At 34.7% G+C, this 21790-nt stretch overlaps 3 protein-coding genes across 4 annotated transcripts in view; 1 reads left to right on the plus strand and 2 right to left on the minus strand.

Moving 5' to 3' along the window:
* Positions 1 to 1497: 1497 nt before the first annotated feature.
* On the plus strand, positions 1498 to 5651 carry LOC125878165 (uncharacterized). Of its 2 annotated transcripts, XM_049559353.1 has the most exons (5): positions 1498 to 1751; positions 1847 to 2287; positions 2988 to 3896; positions 4765 to 4998; positions 5109 to 5651. In XM_049559353.1, the coding sequence occupies exons 1-5, from the start codon at positions 1734 to 1736 to the stop codon at positions 5286 to 5288; spliced, it is 1782 nt and encodes a 593-aa protein (XP_049415310.1). In that variant the 5' UTR covers positions 1498 to 1733; the 3' UTR covers positions 5289 to 5651. The 2 variants fall into 2 exon arrangements, with proteins under 2 accessions (XP_049415310.1, XP_049415316.1); XM_049559359.1 differs by lacking the exon at positions 1498 to 1751 and having other exon boundaries at positions 1915 to 2357.
* A 3986-nt stretch (positions 5652 to 9637) lies between these two features.
* LOC125846908 (N-terminal acetyltransferase A complex catalytic subunit NAA10) lies at positions 9638 to 13743 on the minus strand. The gene is made up of 2 exons (XM_049526605.1): positions 13319 to 13743; positions 9638 to 10157 (listed from the first exon to the last, which is right to left on the minus strand). Exons 1-2 carry the CDS (start codon positions 13616 to 13618, stop codon positions 9891 to 9893), a joined length of 567 nt encoding a protein of 188 aa, XP_049382562.1. The 5' UTR covers positions 13619 to 13743; the 3' UTR covers positions 9638 to 9890.
* Positions 13744 to 15405: 1662 nt separating this feature from the next.
* The window catches only part of LOC125842712 (F-box/WD-40 repeat-containing protein At3g52030), a 32326-nt gene continuing 25941 nt past the window's right edge, over positions 15406 to 21790 (minus strand). The window contains exon 9 of the mRNA XM_049522042.1: positions 15406 to 15962. Within this exon, the coding sequence (XP_049377999.1) occupies positions 15587 to 15962 (376 nt within the window). The 3' untranslated portion in view covers positions 15406 to 15586. The remainder of the gene's footprint in view (positions 15963 to 21790) is intronic.

The following is a 21790-nucleotide window of genomic DNA, read 5'->3' on the forward strand; positions in this document are numbered from 1 at the left end:
AGTATGGGTACATGTTCGAAACAAATATTATCGACCTAGTTAGCAAATATTTGAGGATTGCCACTAGGGACAAAAAAATTATATAATATTTGGGGATTGCTACGCAATTGAAAACGACCACTCATCCTCAATTATGTAAAAGATATTACTCTCTTCTGTCAATTTATGTGATATAGTTTTGATTGAGCACGAAATAATTTTTTTTGAAACTTGTGGATTAAAATAAACCTTCGATGTTTGGATGACTATAACTCATCTCATTAAAGGTAAAATAAACAGTTTAAAAATGTATCTTTTTTTTTAAAGAATTAAAATGACTGAAAAGGAAAGTGTATCATATAGATTGAGACAAAGAAAAAATAATTGGTATCATAAGATTTAAGGAATCCGTACTACCAAAGGTAAAAATATTCCCAAATAATTGGTATTTCATACCTACATTGATCATTTAATTATTCCCCACTAACAAATGTGCTATTTCTCAAACCCAAAGACATTTTTTTAGTGTCCGATTATCAGAAAAAAAAAATCAAGATGAAAATGACTTCCCAATGATGGATGGAAGTAGTTTTATGTTATAACAAATTAGTTTTAAATTTTATATTACTTGTTTTAATTAATATCAATATATTATTACACTACAAGAAAACTGTGAATTACATGGGAATTTTCCTGGGGATTAGTATGAAAATTTGCAAGAAAATAAGTTTCATACGGATTTTCATATTGATCCTCAGGAAAATCCTCATGTAATTCACATTTTTCTTGTAGTGTTAATTTCTAAAAATTATATAGGCATCCTACTTCAATAAAAAGGTGGAATCACCTGTTTAATAGTGACTCCTCTCCTTATTGTCAAGTGGCTCATTAAAATACTCTACAATTTGATACTCTAATAATAATAATAAAAAAAAAAAAAAAAAAAAGAAGAAATATGTTCTATTTATAAAGGTTCCGAAGAGATTTGTTAATATTACTATTAAACTTTTAATATAGTATAGATTTCAATAGTATTCTGGCACTCACTGATCAACCACCAAAAAGAACTTTTCATTTGCATTAAAATTTAAAATCACTTTATTTACATCATGCACCCTAATATAAAATTCCTCTAAAAAAGTTATATACAGTAAAATAATAAAAGTATATTAGCTTTCAGTCTCTAAAAATGAATCGGATATTTTTGTGCCACATCAACCACCACTTTAGCAGCCTGCAACTTGTTCTTTACTTCCTTTTTGTTCCCCATGTGACCTTATATTTTACCGATAACTTAAAAGTCATAAATAAAAAATTTAGATTTATAAATAACTTTTTTATTAAAAATAAATGCCTAATAAATTTTTTTTATTCAAACATTATAAAAATACTTAAAATAAATTGAACAAAACAGGCTCTTAATAGCAGCTCTGTTTCCCCCCACACCCAATAGCAGCTCTTTAAAGCACGAAACTGGTGCAGAATATTTTCAACTAAAATGGAACACGTGCGAGAAACAGCAGAAGACATGGATCGTGTAAACACGCGCCGTACGATGCACGTTTGGAATGTTTTTACCAAATTGGTATTCAACAAGTAAATAAAAGCTTCGGTAAAGCAGTATTTTGATTCGCCCACCAATAGCATCAGTCACCACCACAATTCACATACCAACAAAATCTAACGTTCCTCTGCCCCCATAACGAATAAATATCTACTTTCATCCACGCGCCACCGCACTCTTCCCGTCGTTCATGGGTGCTGTAGAACCTGTAAGCACATACAGCTCCATTATTTCATTTCATTTCAATTTTTTGGTGATTAAAAGTGAAATTGAGTTTTTAAAAATTTTTCTGTCTATTGTTAGGTAGTTGACGAGGAAAATGGAGAAAAGGAGACGAAGATACGAGATGAAGAAGGGAGAGATGTGGAGAAAGGTGATATGGATAGTCAACAAAGGGGATTTCAAGGCCAGCCTCCCCCGCCGCCGCCACCGGCAGAAATAGGCGGTGAGAATTTTCACATGTCGAGAATGCAAAGATTGAGTGCTACGAATCCTTTGAGGCTTGTGATGAATGCCGGAACAAGAGTTGCTTCTCCTTCTCCTTATAACGCTCCGGCACCTTCTCAACATCGTCAGCACCGTTATTTTCCTAATCCATTTCACCACCGCCATCCTCCGGCTCCGGTGCCGGCGCCGTCTCAGCACCGCCATTCTCCGGTGCCGGTTTCGGTTCCAGCTCCGTCTCAGCACCACCCTTCTCCGGCTCCTTCTCAGACTCGCTCAACCCCTGCTGTTACCCCTCAAGTATGTTTCTGAGCTTAACATAGAAGGGCGTGTTAGGTACAATGGAAAACATTTTTCTAAAATGAAAATAGTAAGTCATTTTTGAGGTTCATTTATTAAAGAATAATTTTTTTTCATTTTCAACAAAAGTAGAAAATATAACTTACTTCATTTTTGGGCAAAAATTATTTTTATGTCACAATTATTTTCAACTTTTCAATCAAACAACAAAACTATTTCTTAGAAAATAATTCATTTTATTTTTCGAAAAATAAATTCTATCATGGACCGGGGGCAGTGGCGGAGCCACCCTATTATGAGGGGGTTCAGAACCCCTTCGGCGGAAAATTATATGATTTATACATGATTAAAATAATTTTTTAAGTATATATAGTAGATCTCGAACCCTCTTCAACTACTTCATGTGTTTATTTTTTTAGATTTTGAACCCCTTATTGAAAATTCTGGCTCCACCACTGCGGGGAGCAAGCCAGGGGCAAGGGGTTCGAATATTTCAGCATTTATACATGATTAAAATTATTTTTAACATATAGGTATAGATGTTGAACATCCTTTAGCTTCTTCGTGACTGATCATGGAGTATCAAATAGAGCTGAAATTCTTTTTCATTTTTGATGTGTCTTCAAGTTTTCAGTTTTCCCAATATTTGAGTAAAATCTGAAAATATTTCTTCTTGGTTTTTCCTTTTTTTTACCTGCAGCCTTCAGTAATAACACTGAATTCAAGATCCTACACAAACAAGTTTTCACTTTTTCTGTTCCTTGTACACATGATTGGTGCAATTGGGCTAGTTTGTTTTCTTGTATTCAAAGGGATACAAGGTCTACTAGAAGCAGGGGAAGCACAAAGAAAAGAAAAGAGGTTATTAAAGTTTTTTCTTCCACAAGTAGAAGCAGCTTCTTTACTAAGCATAACACTAGCATTTACATGGCAAAAGGCAATGAGAATGTGGCCAACATTCATGGTTCATTTCATACTTTGGGGTTCGTTTATCTTCACATTAGCAGCTGGAATCCTATTAATTTGCTTCCAAAGACCATCAACTGATGGTGTTGGAGTTGTGTTAATCATGTTTGCAATTGGAAATGGACTGTATTCTTGTTGGGTGACACCAAGAATTAAGTTTTGTACAAAGATTCTAATCAAATCACTTGAACCTGTACCTAAATTTGGCGATTTGAATCATCCAACTTATCTAACATTAGCTGCTGGATTCTTATGGATGTCAATGTGGATTTTGGCTGTGATTGGGGCTATAAATTTCTATTTCCCACCATTGGTTATCATCGGGTTGGTTTTGAGTATGGCTTGGGTTACTGAAGTGATGAGGAATGTGGTGAATTTGACGGTTAGCAGAGTGATTGGGCTGTATTATCTTAGAGGGATGCAATCTAGTACACAGTTTTGTTTCCAGAGGGCATTGTCTGTGAATCTTGGAAGTGCTTGTCTTGGTTCTTTGTTTGTTCCTACAATTGAAGTTCTGAGGGTTGTGGCTCGTGCGTTGAATTTGCTTGAAGGTGAAGATGAGTTCATGTTTTGTTGTGCTCATTGTGGATTGAAAATCATGGATTCTATCTTCAAGCGCGGCAATGGCTGGGCATATGTGCAGGTACTTGAAACATTCTTTAGTTTTAGAGATGTTGTTTGGACCTGTTTGTGCGTATCTTGATTATGTTATTAGGTTCCATTAATATGAATTGTTGAGTATCAGATTACTTTGTTCACCAAAACTTAAACGGACATAAAGAAACGACTTGACATTTTGTTGATCCCAACTACAATTTGAATCACGATCTTCCATAATATTCACTCACTCATAACTCTTCAAGTTTTCTTCTTTCTTTCTTTGCAATTTTAATTGAAAAAATGTAATTATAAATATAATTGAATAACTTGTGAAAGAAATTGTTGTTATTTGTATTATTAAACTTCTCTTATTTAAATTTAAATTTAAAGTTTCTTTTGCATATTAGGACTTGGTTAAGTGTAAAGTATGTTAAAATGTGATGTATCCAAAAACTGAAATGGGCTTTTTAATTAGGATGCTCTAGGGATTTCTAAATGATAAAAGATTCTGATTAACATCGATGTTTACTGTTATCTTGTGAATTAATTTTCCTAAAATAAAAACATAATCCACATCTATATTTAAAAAAGTCTTCATACTATAGCGTATTAGTCATTTTCAATTTATAGCATATTACAGGCGTTTCCAATTTATTAAATGTTATTTTTAATATATAGAGTTAGTAGTCATAATTCTCCCTTCCCTTTAGTGCTGTGTGAGATGAGATGTCAATATTCCTTCTTATGTGTTCTCAATTATTTCAACAAATATATACTAATTTTATACGTAGATGATATAACTCGCGCTTATTCGGAATCTCGTCACGTTGGGCCCATCACACAATAATTCACTTGTATACGTAGCTGCGCGATGAATATCGACTGAAAAATTATACTCATTATTTTGTTAGATTGCTACGTATGGTAAGAGCTTTGTGAAGGCATCTCAAGACACATGGGAGCTATTTGAAAAAAGAGAAATGGAGACAATTGTAGATTCAGACATGACAAGTGCCATTTGCTTCTTGACTGGAGTTTGTAGCGGTTCTATTTGTGTTATTGTGATTGGTGCTTGGACTTTCACTGTTTATCCCAATTTCACAGCCACATTGTCCCTTTTATCTGCCTACGTTGGTTACCTTCTGGTTAGTCTTTTCTACTTCACTATTGATTTTTATATGTTTGCCTCGAACTCTCTAAAAGTATTAACGGATATCAGGTCCTCTAAAAGTAGTGTATTTTTGATGAATTGCAGACGAGGATTGCGATGGCTTTGCCTCATGCTTGTGTGAGTAGTTACTACGTTTGTTATGCGGAGAATCCAGATAACAGACTTTTTGACAAAACCATTCAAGATCGACTCAATTCAATGAAGACAGATCGTGATGTTATTGTGCCAACTCCTAGATCTGTACCTTCTCGATTCGCACGGTAACACCATTTTTTTAACCTGCTTATCATCTGAGCAATTCTAGTAGAATGTATATAAGATTAATTTTTTTGTCAAACATAACCATTTGTTAGATGATCAATTTATTGTAAGGACCAAAAGGTTCAACTGTGAAATAACTTTCAAGTTGGAGTGCCCACTCAGATTTCCCCAACAAGAAGAGGCCACAATGAGGTGTATTTATGGTCCTGTCCTTTTGTATTTATATAATAATTGATATACTTTGGCATATTGTACTATCGTGGTAAGGACCCACCACTAGTTTATTGTCAACATCTTAGTTAGGTAAACCTAATGTTAATTAATTAAATTACATTTCATTCTTTACGTAATCATGTAAAGTTTGAACAAGCTATTTGTTTTCATTTTTTATAATTTTTATCTTTTACTTGGTTGGTGGAACCATGCAGAGGAGGATATATAATCTACGGAAAATCACCTTCGATTGTTCTAATTGCATATTTTAATAAAAGTTCCAAATTTTACATTTTTTTTGTCAATCAATGATGCTATTTAAAGTAAATGCATAATACATAAATGTATCTTTTAACTTGGTCTTATTTTACATTCATGTCCTTCAAATTTGGATGTGTACAAGTGGACACATGAGTCCTACGTGACATAATACATGTAGGACGCCACATAGGACTCAAATTGCCATGTAAGATGCCACGTAAGATGTGCGTGTCTATTTGTTCAACTTTATACAAGTTTAAGTGTCTACTTGTGTACATTCAAAGTTAAAGGGCATAAATATGAGATGAGATCAAGTTAAAGGGCATATTTATATATTATATTTGAAGTAAAATACTATAGGTGATAATGTTTGTATAGTATTTGGAAATAAATTTGGCATGTGAAAAAAGAGGGTAGAAAAGTTATTGCGCACCAAACTAGATATAACATACACTAGTGGTATTAGTTTTGATTTGCTGTTGAAAAAAAAAAAAATTCGTTGAATTAAAAATTAGGGGTATAATTTTAGGTGGGACTAAAATAGAAATTGCATTAATCAAAACAGAACAACTGTTTTTCTGGGTATTACACGTCAGCAGTCTACCAGATTTCAAGACATGGCACGTGAGATTTGCACAATTATTTTTCCGATGAGTATTGAAAATACTCCTGAATTTGACCGTAAATTATTAGTTTTCTCAAAACTAATAAATGTGATATAATGATTGATAATCTTTTGTTTGTGCTTGAAGAATTTCTTGATAAGGAGTGTTTATCTTTTTAGTGTGTTTATTCGATATAAATTTAAATTAATCGGATCAGTAATTACAAAAACTCATCACCAAGTTGAAAAAATTGCGATAATCCATACATATACAATGTACATTAATTCATATAAAAACAACGAAGCTAAACTTTAAAACTTTATTTATCAAAATCACAACCTTAACTGTATAACAATAAATCGTTATCTCAAACTTAAGTAAACAAATATGAGAGAGAATCAATTAAAAGACGTGAAGAATTGTAGTATCCATTTCTCAAAAGTGCACTTTAGATAAACAATGATAACAAATCCTCAAGATACATTAGCAAAGCCAAAATCAAAATTTTAATTTTAAAACGGCCATTTTAAGTATTAATAATTAAATTCTACACTTAATATTTACACATATTTAATATTTCTTTTTAATACAAACACATTATATATATATAAAAGTTATTAAATTCGACTAAATCATGTCTAAATTTCTGACTATACATGTAATGGCTAAAGAAGACAAATTACCTTTATATTGTAAGCCATAAAGTTGGTTACGTTGTAGTGTTTCGTGACTCACCATGCTACCTTTTTCCTTATTATTTTCACATCGATATTGTTATATACCATAGCCTTTTTTTTTATCGTTATTTTTTCATTTCCTATGCATGCTTCACCTATGAAAAGAGAAAAAAAAAGAAGTAATGTAACAAAAAACTGTTTGGCGTTTCTTTTTCTTTTAGAATTCCAAGTTATACGTTTGTCACAAAATAGCGGTTAGTTATTTTAAGAACAAGTTATTATTTTGTTTCAATTTGTTTATTTTACTCCTTTTTAATTCATTGAAAAAATATCTCTATCTTTTCTGACGACTCCTTAATTTTAACTTTACGAGTTGCATATCTAAAACTATAAGATTAAAAACATTTTGATACATCCCACACAACTTTAATTTAAGCCCACATGATTCAAAAATCTTAGTATTTACTTTGTCAAATTCAATATCAAGTTAAAATCAGATAAATAAATTGAACGGAAGGGAGTATTAGATATTTGTAGCTTAATTATATAAAGGAAATGATTTTCTTGGTGCTCTACAAGTTTGGAAAAGAATAAAAATGTGATTTGACAAACGAAAAGAAGGAGAAAATTAAACTAGAGAAATTTCTTCATAAAGACAATCATCTTTCTTTTATTTTATTTCTTTGTTATTCCCTTCTTTTATATTTGTAGCTTATTTCGAATTATAAGATAAAAAAAAAAAGGAGAAAAAGTGGAACTATTTTTCTTCTACCTACATTTTATATCTCCTTCTTTAATTAGTAGAGTAGTTATTAATTCAAATAGAAAGATTTCACAATTAGAATTACTCAATATTGTATATTTTAAAAAGACATTTTTTATCTTTATCATTATTAGAAAGGAGATAAGATAGAGAATGCCCACATCCAATAATAGACTTGACACAAACTTGGCTTCTGTTAGGCAGCAAGTCATGGTAGAGCTTGTTTTATTTTATTTGTCCTGTTTGGTTAATAATTCAACTGCTCCTCGGTTCTTGGGCTTGAGTCTTTTTTTTTATTTATTACTGGAGTTGATTTCTCAGATGATTAAATACTTTTATAACGAAGACTTTTGCATTTTCTGTCTAATATATTTTTTGTAATACAAAGAAATACCCTTCCTAAAAACAAAACATGAGAAAATAATAGGAAAAAAAAAGAAGAAGATGACTTTTAGGGCCTAATAAGGTATTATTGCAAGAAGAGGAACAACTTATTCTAAGCTAAGGATCAAGATTGAATATTGGAATATGAATTTTGTTGGAATAATCAAAAGCAAAAGGACATCCAAATAAAATAGTATTATCATATTAGTTGATCACTTTTTATTATGCATGATGCTTAAGAAATCATAAATAAGAAGATAATTTACTAATTTACCCCTTAAAAAACTTTTACAAATTTTACAAATAAATGTGAACACTTTAAAAAAAATTACTAGTAATAATATAGAAATGATTAAATTAATGTTTTCTTGATTTAATAAAATGAACCATTAATATGAAATATCTATTTTTAATATGATGATCAACAAATATGAAACGAAGGAAGTAAGAGCCAAATAATCTCTAATATTTTGTTGTCATTTCAGATGTAAAAAGAGTAGTAAAATTTTTGGGGCTTTTGGCTTTTTTCAATTATTGATTATTCCAACAAATGAGAGTAGTGACAACTTGAAATAAATATACGTTATCACCTTAGTCAAATTTGCTGGCAAAAAGGATACCATAAAATAAATAGCATTTATAGTACCCTGATTTTGACTAACGATAGACGTGTACTAAACTATTGGTTTCGAAAAGTATAGTCAATTATTTGATTTTGTTAACCATAGAATTTGATGATTTAAACAAAAAATGGAGCAATTTTACATGATTAGTGGTCTTGCCTGAATCAAATGTTTACATCAAACTACACAACTAACCTTAAGAATCAACTGTATATTCAAGACGTCTTGTACATTAATTGATTTTGTGTAAAAATCTGCTATCATATCAATTGTATACGGAAAAATGAAGTATTAATAAAATCTAGAGTATATGATCATCAGAAGTCAAAATTCATTTCCAATTTTGGTTTTGAAAGAAGAAACTTTTGTTACCTTTTGAGAGGCCTACGCCCCATAAGAACTGTCTACTTGAGATTATCCCTTATTCGTAAGTCTTACCACAAAAATAGAAGTAGCAATAGGAAATAATGAGACCATCAAATGAAGAAAGGGTTCCTTGACAGGTGATATTCCCCAATCAAGAGAAGAAAAATCTTTATGAGACAAGTTAAATAAAAGGTACTTTAAATCATTCCCAAAATCAGATTCTCCAGAACAATTTCTAACCTACATTAAATCAAAGTGTCTTTTCAACATCGTAGAAAAAATTGGTTAATGTAATATTCCTTGGTCTAGAGCGGACTTTCATGTCCAAAAGAAATGCCTACTTTAAGAGAACCTTCCATAGTGCATGGAAACACACTGAATAATAATACAGGAATGCAACAAACGAACACTTAAGTTATTATATGATCTAGTAACAATAACTATGAAGTTTATTTAAGATAAAATACAATAAGGTAAAATTGTTGCAACGTATTTAATCAAGATGGATAACTTTTGGAAATTCATATTTCAATAGTTTCCAAATAGATATGAAAGGTGACTACAATATCAGGAAAACCAAAAGCATTAATTGTATCAATGATCCAACCTTACAAGGTGTAGTTGTTTCATGTAGAAAACATACATTAGTAACATATATTTCTTGAGCGCAAATTGACTCGCGGAAATTTAAGTCCCAAACTTTAGGTCTATAATTATGCTGCTTTTGTTTCTGCTGCTCCTTCCTTTGGTCCTACCTTCACCTCACCAGAGCAACACCCACCACCGTGGTGGTGGTGGTGATGATGCTGGTGGTGCTTCTTGCCCTTCAATTCCTTCCTCATATCATAAGCATCTTCCCCATCTGCATAGTACTTGGCTTCCATATCATGAATCTTATATCCTAATGTCTCTGTATAGAGCTTAAATGCAGCCCTGTTGCTCTTCCTAACATGCAGAGACACATACTCTGCTCCAAACACCTTTTACCAAAAGCAAAAATTGGATCTTATTGTTAGAATCACTCCAACTGAGGAACATTATTGCGTCAGGACAAACAATATGCATGCTAAATAAGATTATACTGTTTTGTTTCAACTTTAAGCACATTATTGAATCAACAAGGAATAACAGTGACAGAATGAACATAGGAGCAGAGTAAAAGTTCCAAAAACTCATCAAAAATATTGACGAACGCGTGTAGGATACTCCAAAAATAGTGTATTTTTGAGGAATCCGACATGGGTGCGACATCATTTTTGGAGAGTCCAAGCAACGTCGCCAATAACTGTAACTCACTGAGTCAAAAATCCAGTAATATGTACCTAATTAGGTTGATACTATAGTCACATACTATCAGAAACTTGTGCTTTCCAAAAGATCTACATTAGTGGTAAACCAAATCATGACCTTCCACTACTACATTTTCAAAAATTCTATTCTTTTTGTTTGCACCAGAGGGTGGGTCGACAAGGCTCCTTGATAAAGAGAAGCTAATTGGTGACATAATGTGGTAACAGTTACCAAAAGGGGTACGTAAATTGAGAGATCCAAAGTATTGATTTTATAGACTACTATTCCCACGGCTGGTACAGATCCAGCATTAAAGACCTAAAAGCTCAATGACTCATTACTATGTTTTTCCTTTAACATCTTATACTAAATTGAAACTTCCACATTTGTACGGGCCTCTCACCTCCAATGTGTTATTATTAGTCTAAAATTAATCAAAGATCATAGGACATATTTTTTTATCTACTGGCATAAAAAAGTAAGTGGTACACCAAACTTCAAGACGAATGACCTAATTCATAATTTGTGATTGTAATTATCAAGACTAATAATCTCAAACCAATGAAAAGTATGCACCGAAACCCTTGTTTCACCACATCACAATCCTCATTATCCGAGGTTGGGGTAAATGCATGGGGCTCAAATATTGACCAACCATAGCCTGTACATTAATGAGACAAGCTTGACCTCAATTACGGTTTGAATATTAGATAAGCAGAACAAGTTCGCTTACTTTTGGTTTTCTTATCCAATCGATTACGCTATCATGATATTGGCACAACTGCCCAATCATTTCCTTGAGCTACAGGTATTACTTAGCTCTCTTCCACTATCCCTTTGATCTCTCAATCTCCCTCAGCTTTTTGTTTCCCTCAGAAGAGGGAGCTCACCTGCTCAAGAGCTAAGGTTGCTTCATCGTAGAATCTTCACAATTTAATTCTAAAAAAAAGTATATTTTCACAAAGTTTATACTTTTAGTTTGATAACCGTGGTGTCAGGGCCAACTACCTCGACTAATTCACTAGATAAATTGAAATTTTTGTCTCACCCGTTAACAGGGTTCTATTATATCGATTGCTTCTTCTCTCTCATTCTCAACACTCTCCTCCAGTTTCTTCCTCTGTTGTTGTTTGGTTTTAGTGCTCCCATTTTTCATTCAAAGTAAGCTTCTCGTTTCTTTCTATCAGTGTTACATTGGCGATTATGTTTTGAGACTTGTGCTATTTTCATTTTGGTATACTACTTTGGTTACCTTTTGATTTTTAGATTCTTCTATATACCTTGCTAAATTAAAGCATCTGATTTTGTTTGGGTATAATGTTGGTTTTGATTTTGGGAACATTTGTTTTCAGTTATTTTGCACCGTTTTGTCTTTATTTTTAGTTTGTCTTTCAACAAGTATGTGCAAAAATGTCTTCATCTAATCAATGTGAGAAGATAGCTGATGATGACGAGGATTTTGAGACCCTATTTCTCCTGCTAAACATCCCCAACAGAAAAGCACTCAAAGGATCTGCTCGTAGACAAAACAAGTTGTTGAGGCTACCATGAGTAACGAGAAGTTGATAATTGTTGTGGCCGACAGGGACAAAGTGAGTTCTGGTATCAAATCAAAAAAGAGAAAGGTCGATGACAATAGTTGAAACAGTTTGGGTGTTTAGCATAAAGAAGAGGATTCCTGCTCAAAGCAAAGTAGAGTAAAGCCGAATAGAAGGTATTCCCTGTGGTTTCCTATATTGGAGTCCTTGTATAAATTATGTATATATATGCTTTACAATCTTTTCAACTCTCTAGTTTCATTAGCCTTCATACTGAGGTTGGTGACATCTATCTAGAACCACACTAGGATTGGTTGCCATGCCAATGAGAGAATTGTCAGGCTTGATTGATACACAACTACAGATGTTGTGGGATACAGTGCTAGCGATCCTTTCACCGAAGAACTCTTCAAAGAGGACACTGGCTTTCTATCTTTGAAGGGTTTACCCACAGACCAGAGGGTTAGGGCCCTCTTGGCCACCCATGACCTTGGCTTTTTAGAGAATCCCGCTCCTGTGTCGTAGGACTTGTAGCTCGGTAGTCCACCTGGTGGGTTTGTTTATCCTTCCAGAGAGTGTCCAGAAATAGCTCATTCCAAGGAGGTGAAACCACTGGGCTACAATAACTTGTTGTGTTAAGGGTGTCCAAAATATGTTATTTAATCATTTTACTTGTATATACGGTATTTTTTTCTGACGAAGGGTGTCCAATTGAACACCCTGACCACCATGTGGCTACGCCACTGGCAGGGTAGTTATTTTGATTACTTCTTTCACTTGCATCCATTCATGATCCAGAATCATCCTTTCAAGGAAATTTTTCTCTTCTGCCTAGATGAAATTTTCTCATCATAATTTCTATTCAAGCCAAACTCTTTAGAGTAAACTAGTTAAGTCCATGCTTGAGCTGAAAACTATTGTATTTCAATCCAGAGTTTGAACAGCACATAAGGCAATGAGTTGGAATATCTACAACTCAACCATGACACTGATGGTGCGCAACCCAGACACCCAAACAATAAAAAAGTTAACTTGTCACCAAAAACTTCATTCACCATCAAATATAATCAGCCAATTCTGACTAACAAGTTAACAACATATATCCACTTTTACAGAACTGTCTAATTTCCAAAACTAAATTACTTATCAAAACTCCCTCCTACCAATCTAGTATCCAGAATCAAATCAACTTATCATTCTTTCAACAAATGAATCTAATTTCCAGATTTAATCACTGGTTGAAACATATTTCTTTTGGGAAACGAAATATCCAGAGCTAAAGCACTTGATCAATTATTTTCAATAATCCATACCTGTTCCATGGCATTCTGAGCAGCGGTCATGAGCTTAGTAGCCAAACCAAGTTTCCGGTGAGTCCTGACTACGGCAAGGGAAGTGATGTGTCCATGGCACTCAGTGGTTTCCTCTTCCATTTTAGCTAACACATATCCCACAATCTTACCATTGTAATCTTCAGCAACGTACAGAAGCTGAGGCCACGAAAGTATGTGGTAAAAGTAATACTTCATCTGGTAATTCTCAGGAAGGCATAGCAAATTGCATGCTTGCATCGCAAGCAAATCATCTATTGTCGCCTTTCGTATGCACACCATTTTTCAATCTCAATCTCACGCGATAATTAGGGTTTGCACTGACCTTCAAGAGGGGAGCTGTGTTCGTCAGAAATTGATAGGCAATCATTAATGTGGGATTTTTATTTGGGCCTCATAGAATGGCCCAATCCAGTCAAATGGGGGAAGAATTTTTGGACCGCGTTTTAACGCTATATTCAACATTTAAATTTGAACTGATAAAAATTTGAACCTCTTACGTATTTTCAGGAAACTTTCGCAAATAGCTACTATAATAAATTTAAGGGAAAAGGGTCTGATATACCTCTCAACTTTGTCATTTGGAGTTGATATGCCCCTCGTTATGAAAGTGACTCATAAATACCCTTACCGTTATACAAACGGCTCACAGATGCCTCTACCGTTACATAATGAGCTCACATATACCCTTCATTTAACGGAAGTGAAAAAATTAGTTTTAAATTTATATTTTTTACTTTTAATTTTCTCAAAAATTATTTAGGGGTATATATGATTCTTCTAGCAAAGTTCAAGATATATTTTAATCTTTTTCATACATAAATTATTTTTTGACTTCTTTGATTATAATTATTTGAGTTTCTTATTCATATATTATTTTTTTCTTTCATTCCTTAGTGTAAAGAAAAAAATTTAAAACTATTTTTTTGTGGCTATATTATAATTTAAAACTATTTTTTTTTTCTACATTATAATTTAATTTTTGTATTTGAAGAAACAAATTTGGTCATCTATAATAAGTTTTACAAGAATATTAGTGAAACATAAATAAATTTGACCATCACAATAATAAATCTAAATTAGACATTGAAACAAAAACAAGTAAAAAAAAAATATATATGTTTGAGTAGGATTAAATATACTCATATGGGATTATATTTTTTTAAAAAAAATAATAAAAAATTCAACGAAAATTAATTTTTTTCATTTCCGTTAGAGGAAAAGGGTATATGTGAGCCATTTGTATATAAGTAGGGGTATATATGCGCCACTTTCATAACGAGGGATATATTAGCTCTAAATGACAAAGTTGAAGTGTATATCAGACCCTTTTCCCTAAATTTAATTATGCTCTATAACTATAACTTGCATATTTACAGGTTGTAGCTACAATTTAATTAAGCTGCCTCATTTGTATAATTCACGAGTTTGTATAATTTACAGGTTTGTATAATTCGCAAGTATATTTGTATAATTCAGTTATTTTTGTATAAACTCAAAATAACGAATTTATACAATTACAAACATCTAAAGTGTAAACAGTTATACAAATTATATTATACAAATTTTACATTATAGAAAAGTTATACAAATTATATTATACAAATTCTAAATTATACAAATGTGCGAATTATACAAAACTAAAAAGTTAAGCCGTGTAATTATAGCTAAAAGTAAGTCGTGAATTGTAATTAAGATAAACTATAGCTATATTAAGTAATTAACTAATATATGTTTATTTATACGCTTAATTTTCCCTTATAAAGGCTAATTGTGTTGGAATTTCACATGTCAAAGTTTTGAATATCGCAACAAACACTAAAGTTATCCCCGTATTTAGGGAAGATCTTTTTATTTTCACATTAAAATTATTTTTAATTATATTTGAAACGGTAGCTAAATATTATGAGTAATTTTCCCATTACTTCGATTACGGGAGTCACAACTTCAGCTCCATTTAATTCGACAACTCCTGGATTGAGTTGCCATGCTAATGACTCATCATTTATGCTCAAATTCCTAGAATATTAAAGGAACTATTTGAAGTAATCATATACTCATGTCAAATCTATTTGAAACAGGTACATCTAAATAAAAAGAAAAGTCCATGTAAAGCACATACACACAGGAAAAGAGAGAGGTGTCAGATGCCAAAAACAGCACGATAATGTTAATGTGGCTTCAAACAACACCTATTTAAAGTGCTACAGAACTAACAACAAATACTCAGGTAGTGTATGAGAATCCTTTTCACTTCCTAAATTTCCAAACTCTGATATACTTATCATTATGAGTAGTGACAACTTTCTCCATCCCAACAGCTAAACATGTGATTTGTGGCTTGGAAGTTCTTGGCATAAGATCAATTCGATCATCTTCAGACAGCCTTTTCACTTTCCGTCTCTCAATTTGCACAGTTCCAAATCTCTCTGTTGAACGATGTAACGCAGTGGTACTATCATCCATTATGCATCTCGAAATTACTTCACCAGTTACCTGGTCCACAGTTCTTAACACACCGTCGATTCCACCAACTACCAATGTTGAAGTGTCGTTCATAAGGTGATGCATAGAATAAATAACATTTGGAGAAACTCTTGTTTCCCATAGAGTTCTCATCGTGTTCCTGTATCAAGCATTTTCAGGATTGAAATAACCAGAAACTAGAAAAATATTTAACTACATAGGAAAACAATTTCACGACTCAGAGCATATAGCAGCAAGCTGTAGCTAAGCAAATCCTATTCATCATCTAAACGTATAATGAAAAGAGTCCACATTCACATTTGAAGATGAGAAAGACAAAATAAATCTCACATTAATCCCTCACAAGCTTTTCTTTTTGAAGTTTATGCATCTAAATTCTTCACCTAAGAAACAGCCATCAGAATGAAGGATTTTTGGTTCATCGCTGCAATATCAGTCAAGAATGAAACTACTCTACCCACTGGATCAGATTATTTGACACAGATAATTGGTTCGCATTTTTTTAGTTACCTTCACAAGGTCCAAAGTTATCTCTCCTTCAGCCTTGATGTTAGAGACTAATTAAAATTTCCCCTCTCTGTACTTTCAAGGGAGGCCAATTTTTTTGTCAATATCGATACCCTTGAAACAATTCTGTATCCCAGTCATCCCTCCTTTCCTAAAAGTACTTTATATTTGAAAGAAACATATACTAGGCCCTACTTACCATACATACTTCAGAACAAAAAATCAAAGCAGCATGCAACCTTGGCTTCAAGCCAATTTGTTTATTTCACTATGCTGATTGCTCGAGTTCACTGCAGTCTTTTGGAATGCTAACATTATGAATTTATGACTGATGGAACCTTTCAAGTTTCAACAACTTAGCCCTCCATTATCAATAGTAATATTTCAAGAGATCATTATCAACTTTAAACTTGATCTCAAGAACCACATGTAAATTCAAGTCCAGTATTCATTTTATTCGATTCCATTTTTAGACCACAATCAGCCAGAGAGAAATAGTAAAGCTCCTTTTTTCTTCTTTCCCTTTCTTTCCATTCTTCTCTCTCCACTTTTTTTCTTCTTTTCCCCTTTGCTTCTTTAACTAATTAGCAATTGCCCCCAATATTGTAACATCTCGCACCTAGAAACGACTATAAAGAGTTTAAAAATATGAAAATATTGATTTTTGGAAAGAATAAGGAAATCTGGAAATTTTGTCTAAGTTAAGAAAGTGAGTTTTGCCCATTTTCAAACGGCCATAACTCCTAGCTCAGGAGGAGTTAGGAGCAACTCTTAATATGGATGGAAATCCCTTGGAGAGATCTTTCCAACGCCGCCGAGATTGTACGATTTCGACATTGTATGGGTGAGATATGCCTTTCAGAAGTTGGGCAGTTGGATTGAGGAAATTCCCAATCCGAATTTAGGGAAGGGCAAAGTAGTCTTTTCTCTAATTAATTTCCTAATTTGATTTTAGGGATTTATTGGGGTGAAAATAGAACCTAAATCAGTTTTGGTAAATTAAAGAACGCTTAGGGCTTGGAGAAGAGAGAAAGGAAGAAACAATGAGAGAAAAAGGCAAGAATTCGTCAAGATCATCCAAGCTTGCGAGTGGAATTCTTCGGGGTGATCCCTATTAAGGTATGTGAGATCTTTTTGTGTTGGGTTAGTTGTTGACGCTTGGGGGTGAGTTGATTCATGTTTCCGAGTTGTTTTTCGAGTTAGATTGGTTGTATATTGAGGGGAAAATTGATTCTAAGTGTTTGGGGAAGGAACTGTAATGACCCTCCTGGTCATTTCTGTGTCTTGCCTTCTGTGTGTCGTTTAGAGCGTTCCTGTAGCGACCCCAAGTCATTTATGACTTGCTGAGACTGACAGTTCGGTCACCTGGTCGTTCGTTTGGTTATAGTGTGAGTTTTAGTGTTTTGGAGCTTATGAACCTTTGAATCACTAATTTGGACTTGAAATGAGAGAGTTATGAGGGTTTTATGTTTGAGAAATATTGCTGATATATCTGCATTATATAGCAGATTTTCTGCAATTTTTTTCCCAAAATTAAAACCTCCGACGGGGTGCTTCGAACTCGTTCGGAACCCCGTGCGCGCAAACGAGATATGCAACCATACCAAATTTGATATTCCAGACTCAATGGCACAGTCAAAATTTTCATACAAGGTCATCTCGATAAAAAGTGGGTCCTACACCCAAATGCCATTTTAAGTCAAAAACCACAAAAGAGCTCAGAAAAATATCGAAACACAAAAGAAAGGTCCATCTAGACCAAACTTGGCATTCCGGAGCTAACTGCACTGACGAAATTCTCATCCGAGCGCGTTTACTCAAATTATTGACCAAAGTCAAACTTAGGCCAAATTTCAAAGGCTAAAACGCCTAATGGCACCGACTCACACTGAAAACCTCGGGATTCATGCCGACCAAGCTACTAGCCTAAAGTGACCCTTCTGGAGTTGATGGAATCGTCAGAATTGGATTTCGATGTCATCTTTTTGAACTTTTGATCGAAAATGATCGTTCAAGGTTCATAAGCTCCAAAACACTAAAACTCACACTATAACCAAACGAACGATCAGGTGACCGAACTGTCAGTCTCAGCAAGTCATAAATGACTTGGGGTCACTACAGGAATGCTCTAAATGACACATAAATGACCAGGAGGGTCATTACAATATCCACTACTAAAACGGACTTTCGTTTGCGAAAGAAAGGATCAAGAAGATGACATCGGAATCCAATTTTGATGATTCCATCAGCTTCAGAAGGGTCCTTTTAGGCTAGTAGCTTGGTCGGCATGACTCCCGAGATTTTCAGTGTGAGTCGGTGCCATTAGGCGTTTTAGCCTTTGAAATTTGGCCTAAGTTTGACTTTGGTCAACATTCTGAGTAAACGCGCTCGGATGAGAATTTCGTCCGTGCGGTTAGCTTCGGAATATCAAGTTTGGTCTAGATGGACCTTTCTTTTGTGTCTTAAGGTTTTCGATATTTTTCTAAGTTCTTTTGTGGTTTTTGACTTAAAATGGCATTTGCGTGTGGGATCCACTTTTTATCGAGATGACCTCGTATGAAAATTTTAACTGTGTCATTGAGTCCGGAATATCAAAGTTGGTATGGTTGCATATCTCGTTTGCGCGCACGGGGTTCCGGAGCACCCCGTCGGAGGTTTTAATTTTGGGAAAAAAATTGCAGAAAATCTGCTATATAATGCAGATACATCAGCAATATTTCCCAAACATAAAACCCTCATAACTCTCTCATTTCAAGTTCAAATTCAGTGATTCAAAGGTTCATTTTGTGGGGTTTTTCGCAAGGAGCGTGTTGGTGAGCTCGAAAACTGATTTGGGGCCCCCGTTTGAGGTAAATTTCGTAAAATACCTGCTGCCACGACCCCTTTTTGTGAGCTTGATTTTGGAATTTTTTGAAACTTGTTTTCTCAACCATTTTAGGTCCGATTTCAGTGATTCTAGAGGCTATCCTGAGTGGTTTTTCGAGGAGAACGTCGTGGTATTGTCGGAATTCACTGTAGACCTCCCGTTTTTGGTAAATTTACTAATTCAGCTGCTGTCCCAATTCTAGTTCTTGAGAAAATTTGGGTTTTGGTTGCATGTTGATATTGTGTTCTTCCCGAGCCCGGAATTGTGTCCCATTTTGGGACATGAGCTCGGGGAACTGATTAGGACCTACTTTTGGGGTTAATTCCGGAATTTCCAGCGCGGGTCTCACTTTCCCCGTTTTGACCCCGAAATTGGTCCGTCTCCGTTTCTTGCGATTTTAGTGTCTAAACAACCGTAATAACGTTGTGACTCTATTATTGATAGTGGGGCAGCGTTTCGAGGTCGTTCAGATAGGGAAAGCTCCGGAGAAGTGATTTTGGAGCGCGTGTGATCGGCCTACAGGTAGGCTACGGTTTCCCTCTCTTAGATTGAACTTGAAAGTGTGAATGTATGTTGATTAGTTGGGATTTGGGTTGGGTAGTTATTGAATCATGTATAGGTGTTTAAAAATCATGTTTTCGGCCTATTTCGAGAATTATCGGGTAACTGTGAGCATGTTTTGTGTTATTAATTGACCCTCCTCGCTATGTGAAGTGCTTGCATGCTTAATTACTGTTTATTTGAAGCAGGTTGGGCCTTAGTTTAGGTTTGACTAGGGCATGCCTTAGAAATACATGATTCGGATCCGATAGGCCTTAGTTTTACCCCGACGTCGCTCGATCGGCTTAGATCCCTGTAGACTGGTGTAGCAGACTTCAGTCTGATAGTTTGGGCCTTAGCTAGGCGATACGCTTGCTCCGACGAAGTTATCCTTATTTCCCCGATGTTACGGCTTCACAAGTTACGTCGGCGACACTAGTTCTGCTTCGCGATTTGAATTTGATTTTCAATTCGATTCCAAGGACTTACATTGATTGGCTAAGTGTGGACGGCGTTCCACGGACATTTATGAGCATGAATCGATTAGGACTCTTTCAGCAGCTACATTGGCCTTATATGGAGCATCCGGTTTAAGGTCCGGCCTCTATTGCCCAGATACTTATATGGAGCATCTGGTTTAAGGTCCGACCTCTATTGCCCAGATACTTATACAGAGCATCCGGTTAGAGTTCCGGCCTCAGATACTTGATACTTGTGATTGGTTACTTGGGTACTTCTGGTGAGTATCCGGTTCGAGGTCCGGCCTCCGTACTGTCAGATTCTACTAATTGGGGTTGAAGTTCTGGTTTGATGTTCTCCGTTCTTGGGTTCTTATATGCAATTCTCTTTAGTTATAGTTATTTTGTGTACTCGTCGGGCTTATGGGGGTCCGTTCGGATTTTTATTTAACTTGCGCACGAGTGTATCTTAAATTTTGCCTACTCTTGTTTAGTTTATGCCCTCAGACCCATTACTTGTTCCGAGTTACGGGTTGGCTTACCTACTGGTGGATTATAGTAGGTGTCATCATGATTGGAGTAATCGGGTTGTGACAGGAACTATGGAAGTTAGGGAGGTTTAAAGAGGAAGAACGGAAGAGAAAAGTTGGAAGTCGTTAGGCAAAACGGCTGGGGCGCCGCGCCTACCAGAGCGCCACAAAAACTTCTCTGAAGTTTGAGGGCTGGCACCCCGCGCCTCTCAGAGCGCCAGGGACGCCAGTTCTCCCCATTCGTTCCCCACCTTTTCGTACTTGTTCTTAAGCGATGTACCTATGTTTTCTAGTTGTTTCCAACACTCTAAGGTACATCTAAACATCATGAAATCATCTGTAAACATAAGATCATGAACTCCAATTTCAAGGAAGTTAAGATCAAAGTCCAGATCCCTAGAATTTCTTTCTCTGATAGGGCAAAAGCAGATGCAAGAGAACCCTCTACTATAGGAGTTGTTCCTTCTTTCTTCTTAGACCTACTTCCTCCATCTTTTCTTTCCTCCAAGATGGAAAACAGCATTGCTTTTCGAATGGGGGGTAAGGCGTATGATATCACATCCTCATCGGCGACAGGAGAATGGTACGAATGGGTGGAGACCACTAGACTCTCAGTGAGGAATATGGTCCTTAGCAAGGATGCCCTTTTATGGCTTTGCAAGAGATTCTCTGAAGCCTCTGTTAACAGGGGAAAGAGTTTTAAATCGTGGAGATGTTGTGTAACGACCCAATTGGTCGTTTTGAGTAATAGAGCTTTGTATTTCATAAAATACTTTCCGATAGATTTTAAATTGGTATTTTGGACTATTCGTAACTACAATAATGAATTCAGTGGGGTAGTTTTAATAATTAATTTAGTTGATGGTTAAAGAAAATGATATAAAAATTAGTAGGGGTTCACTTTTGACACTTTTATAATTAGTCTTTTAATAATTAGGGTAATAAAAAAATCAGGCAAGGAAATAATACCTGCGGCGCATCTACCTGGGAAGAACGACATCCAGGTAATTTTCATGTCCTCCATTATCATTATCATTATTTAGATTTTATAAAAAATCTTTCTTTA

The sequence above is a fragment of the Solanum stenotomum genome, chromosome 1 (assembly GCF_019186545.1).
Source record: "Solanum stenotomum isolate F172 chromosome 1, ASM1918654v1, whole genome shotgun sequence".
Lineage (NCBI taxonomy): Eukaryota > Viridiplantae > Streptophyta > Magnoliopsida > Solanales > Solanaceae > Solanum > Solanum stenotomum.

Excerpts from the sequence above, each read along its gene's own strand:
- LOC125878165 (XM_049559353.1), top strand. Across the intron at positions 2,288-2,987 it reads CCCCTGCTGTTACCCCTCAA|CCTTCAGTAATAACACTGAA; the intron begins GTATGTTTCTGA and ends TTTTACCTGCAG. Across the intron at positions 3,897-4,764 it reads ATGGCTGGGCATATGTGCAG|ATTGCTACGTATGGTAAGAG; the intron begins GTACTTGAAACA and ends TTATTTTGTTAG.
- LOC125846908 (XM_049526605.1), bottom strand. The coding sequence starts at position 13,618 with ATGGTGTGCATACGAAAGGCGACAATAGATGATTTGCTTGCGATGCAA. Across the intron at positions 10,158-13,318 it reads CTCAGAATGCCATGGAACAG|GTGTTTGGAGCAGAGTATGT; the intron begins GTATGGATTATT and ends TTTTGGTAAAAG.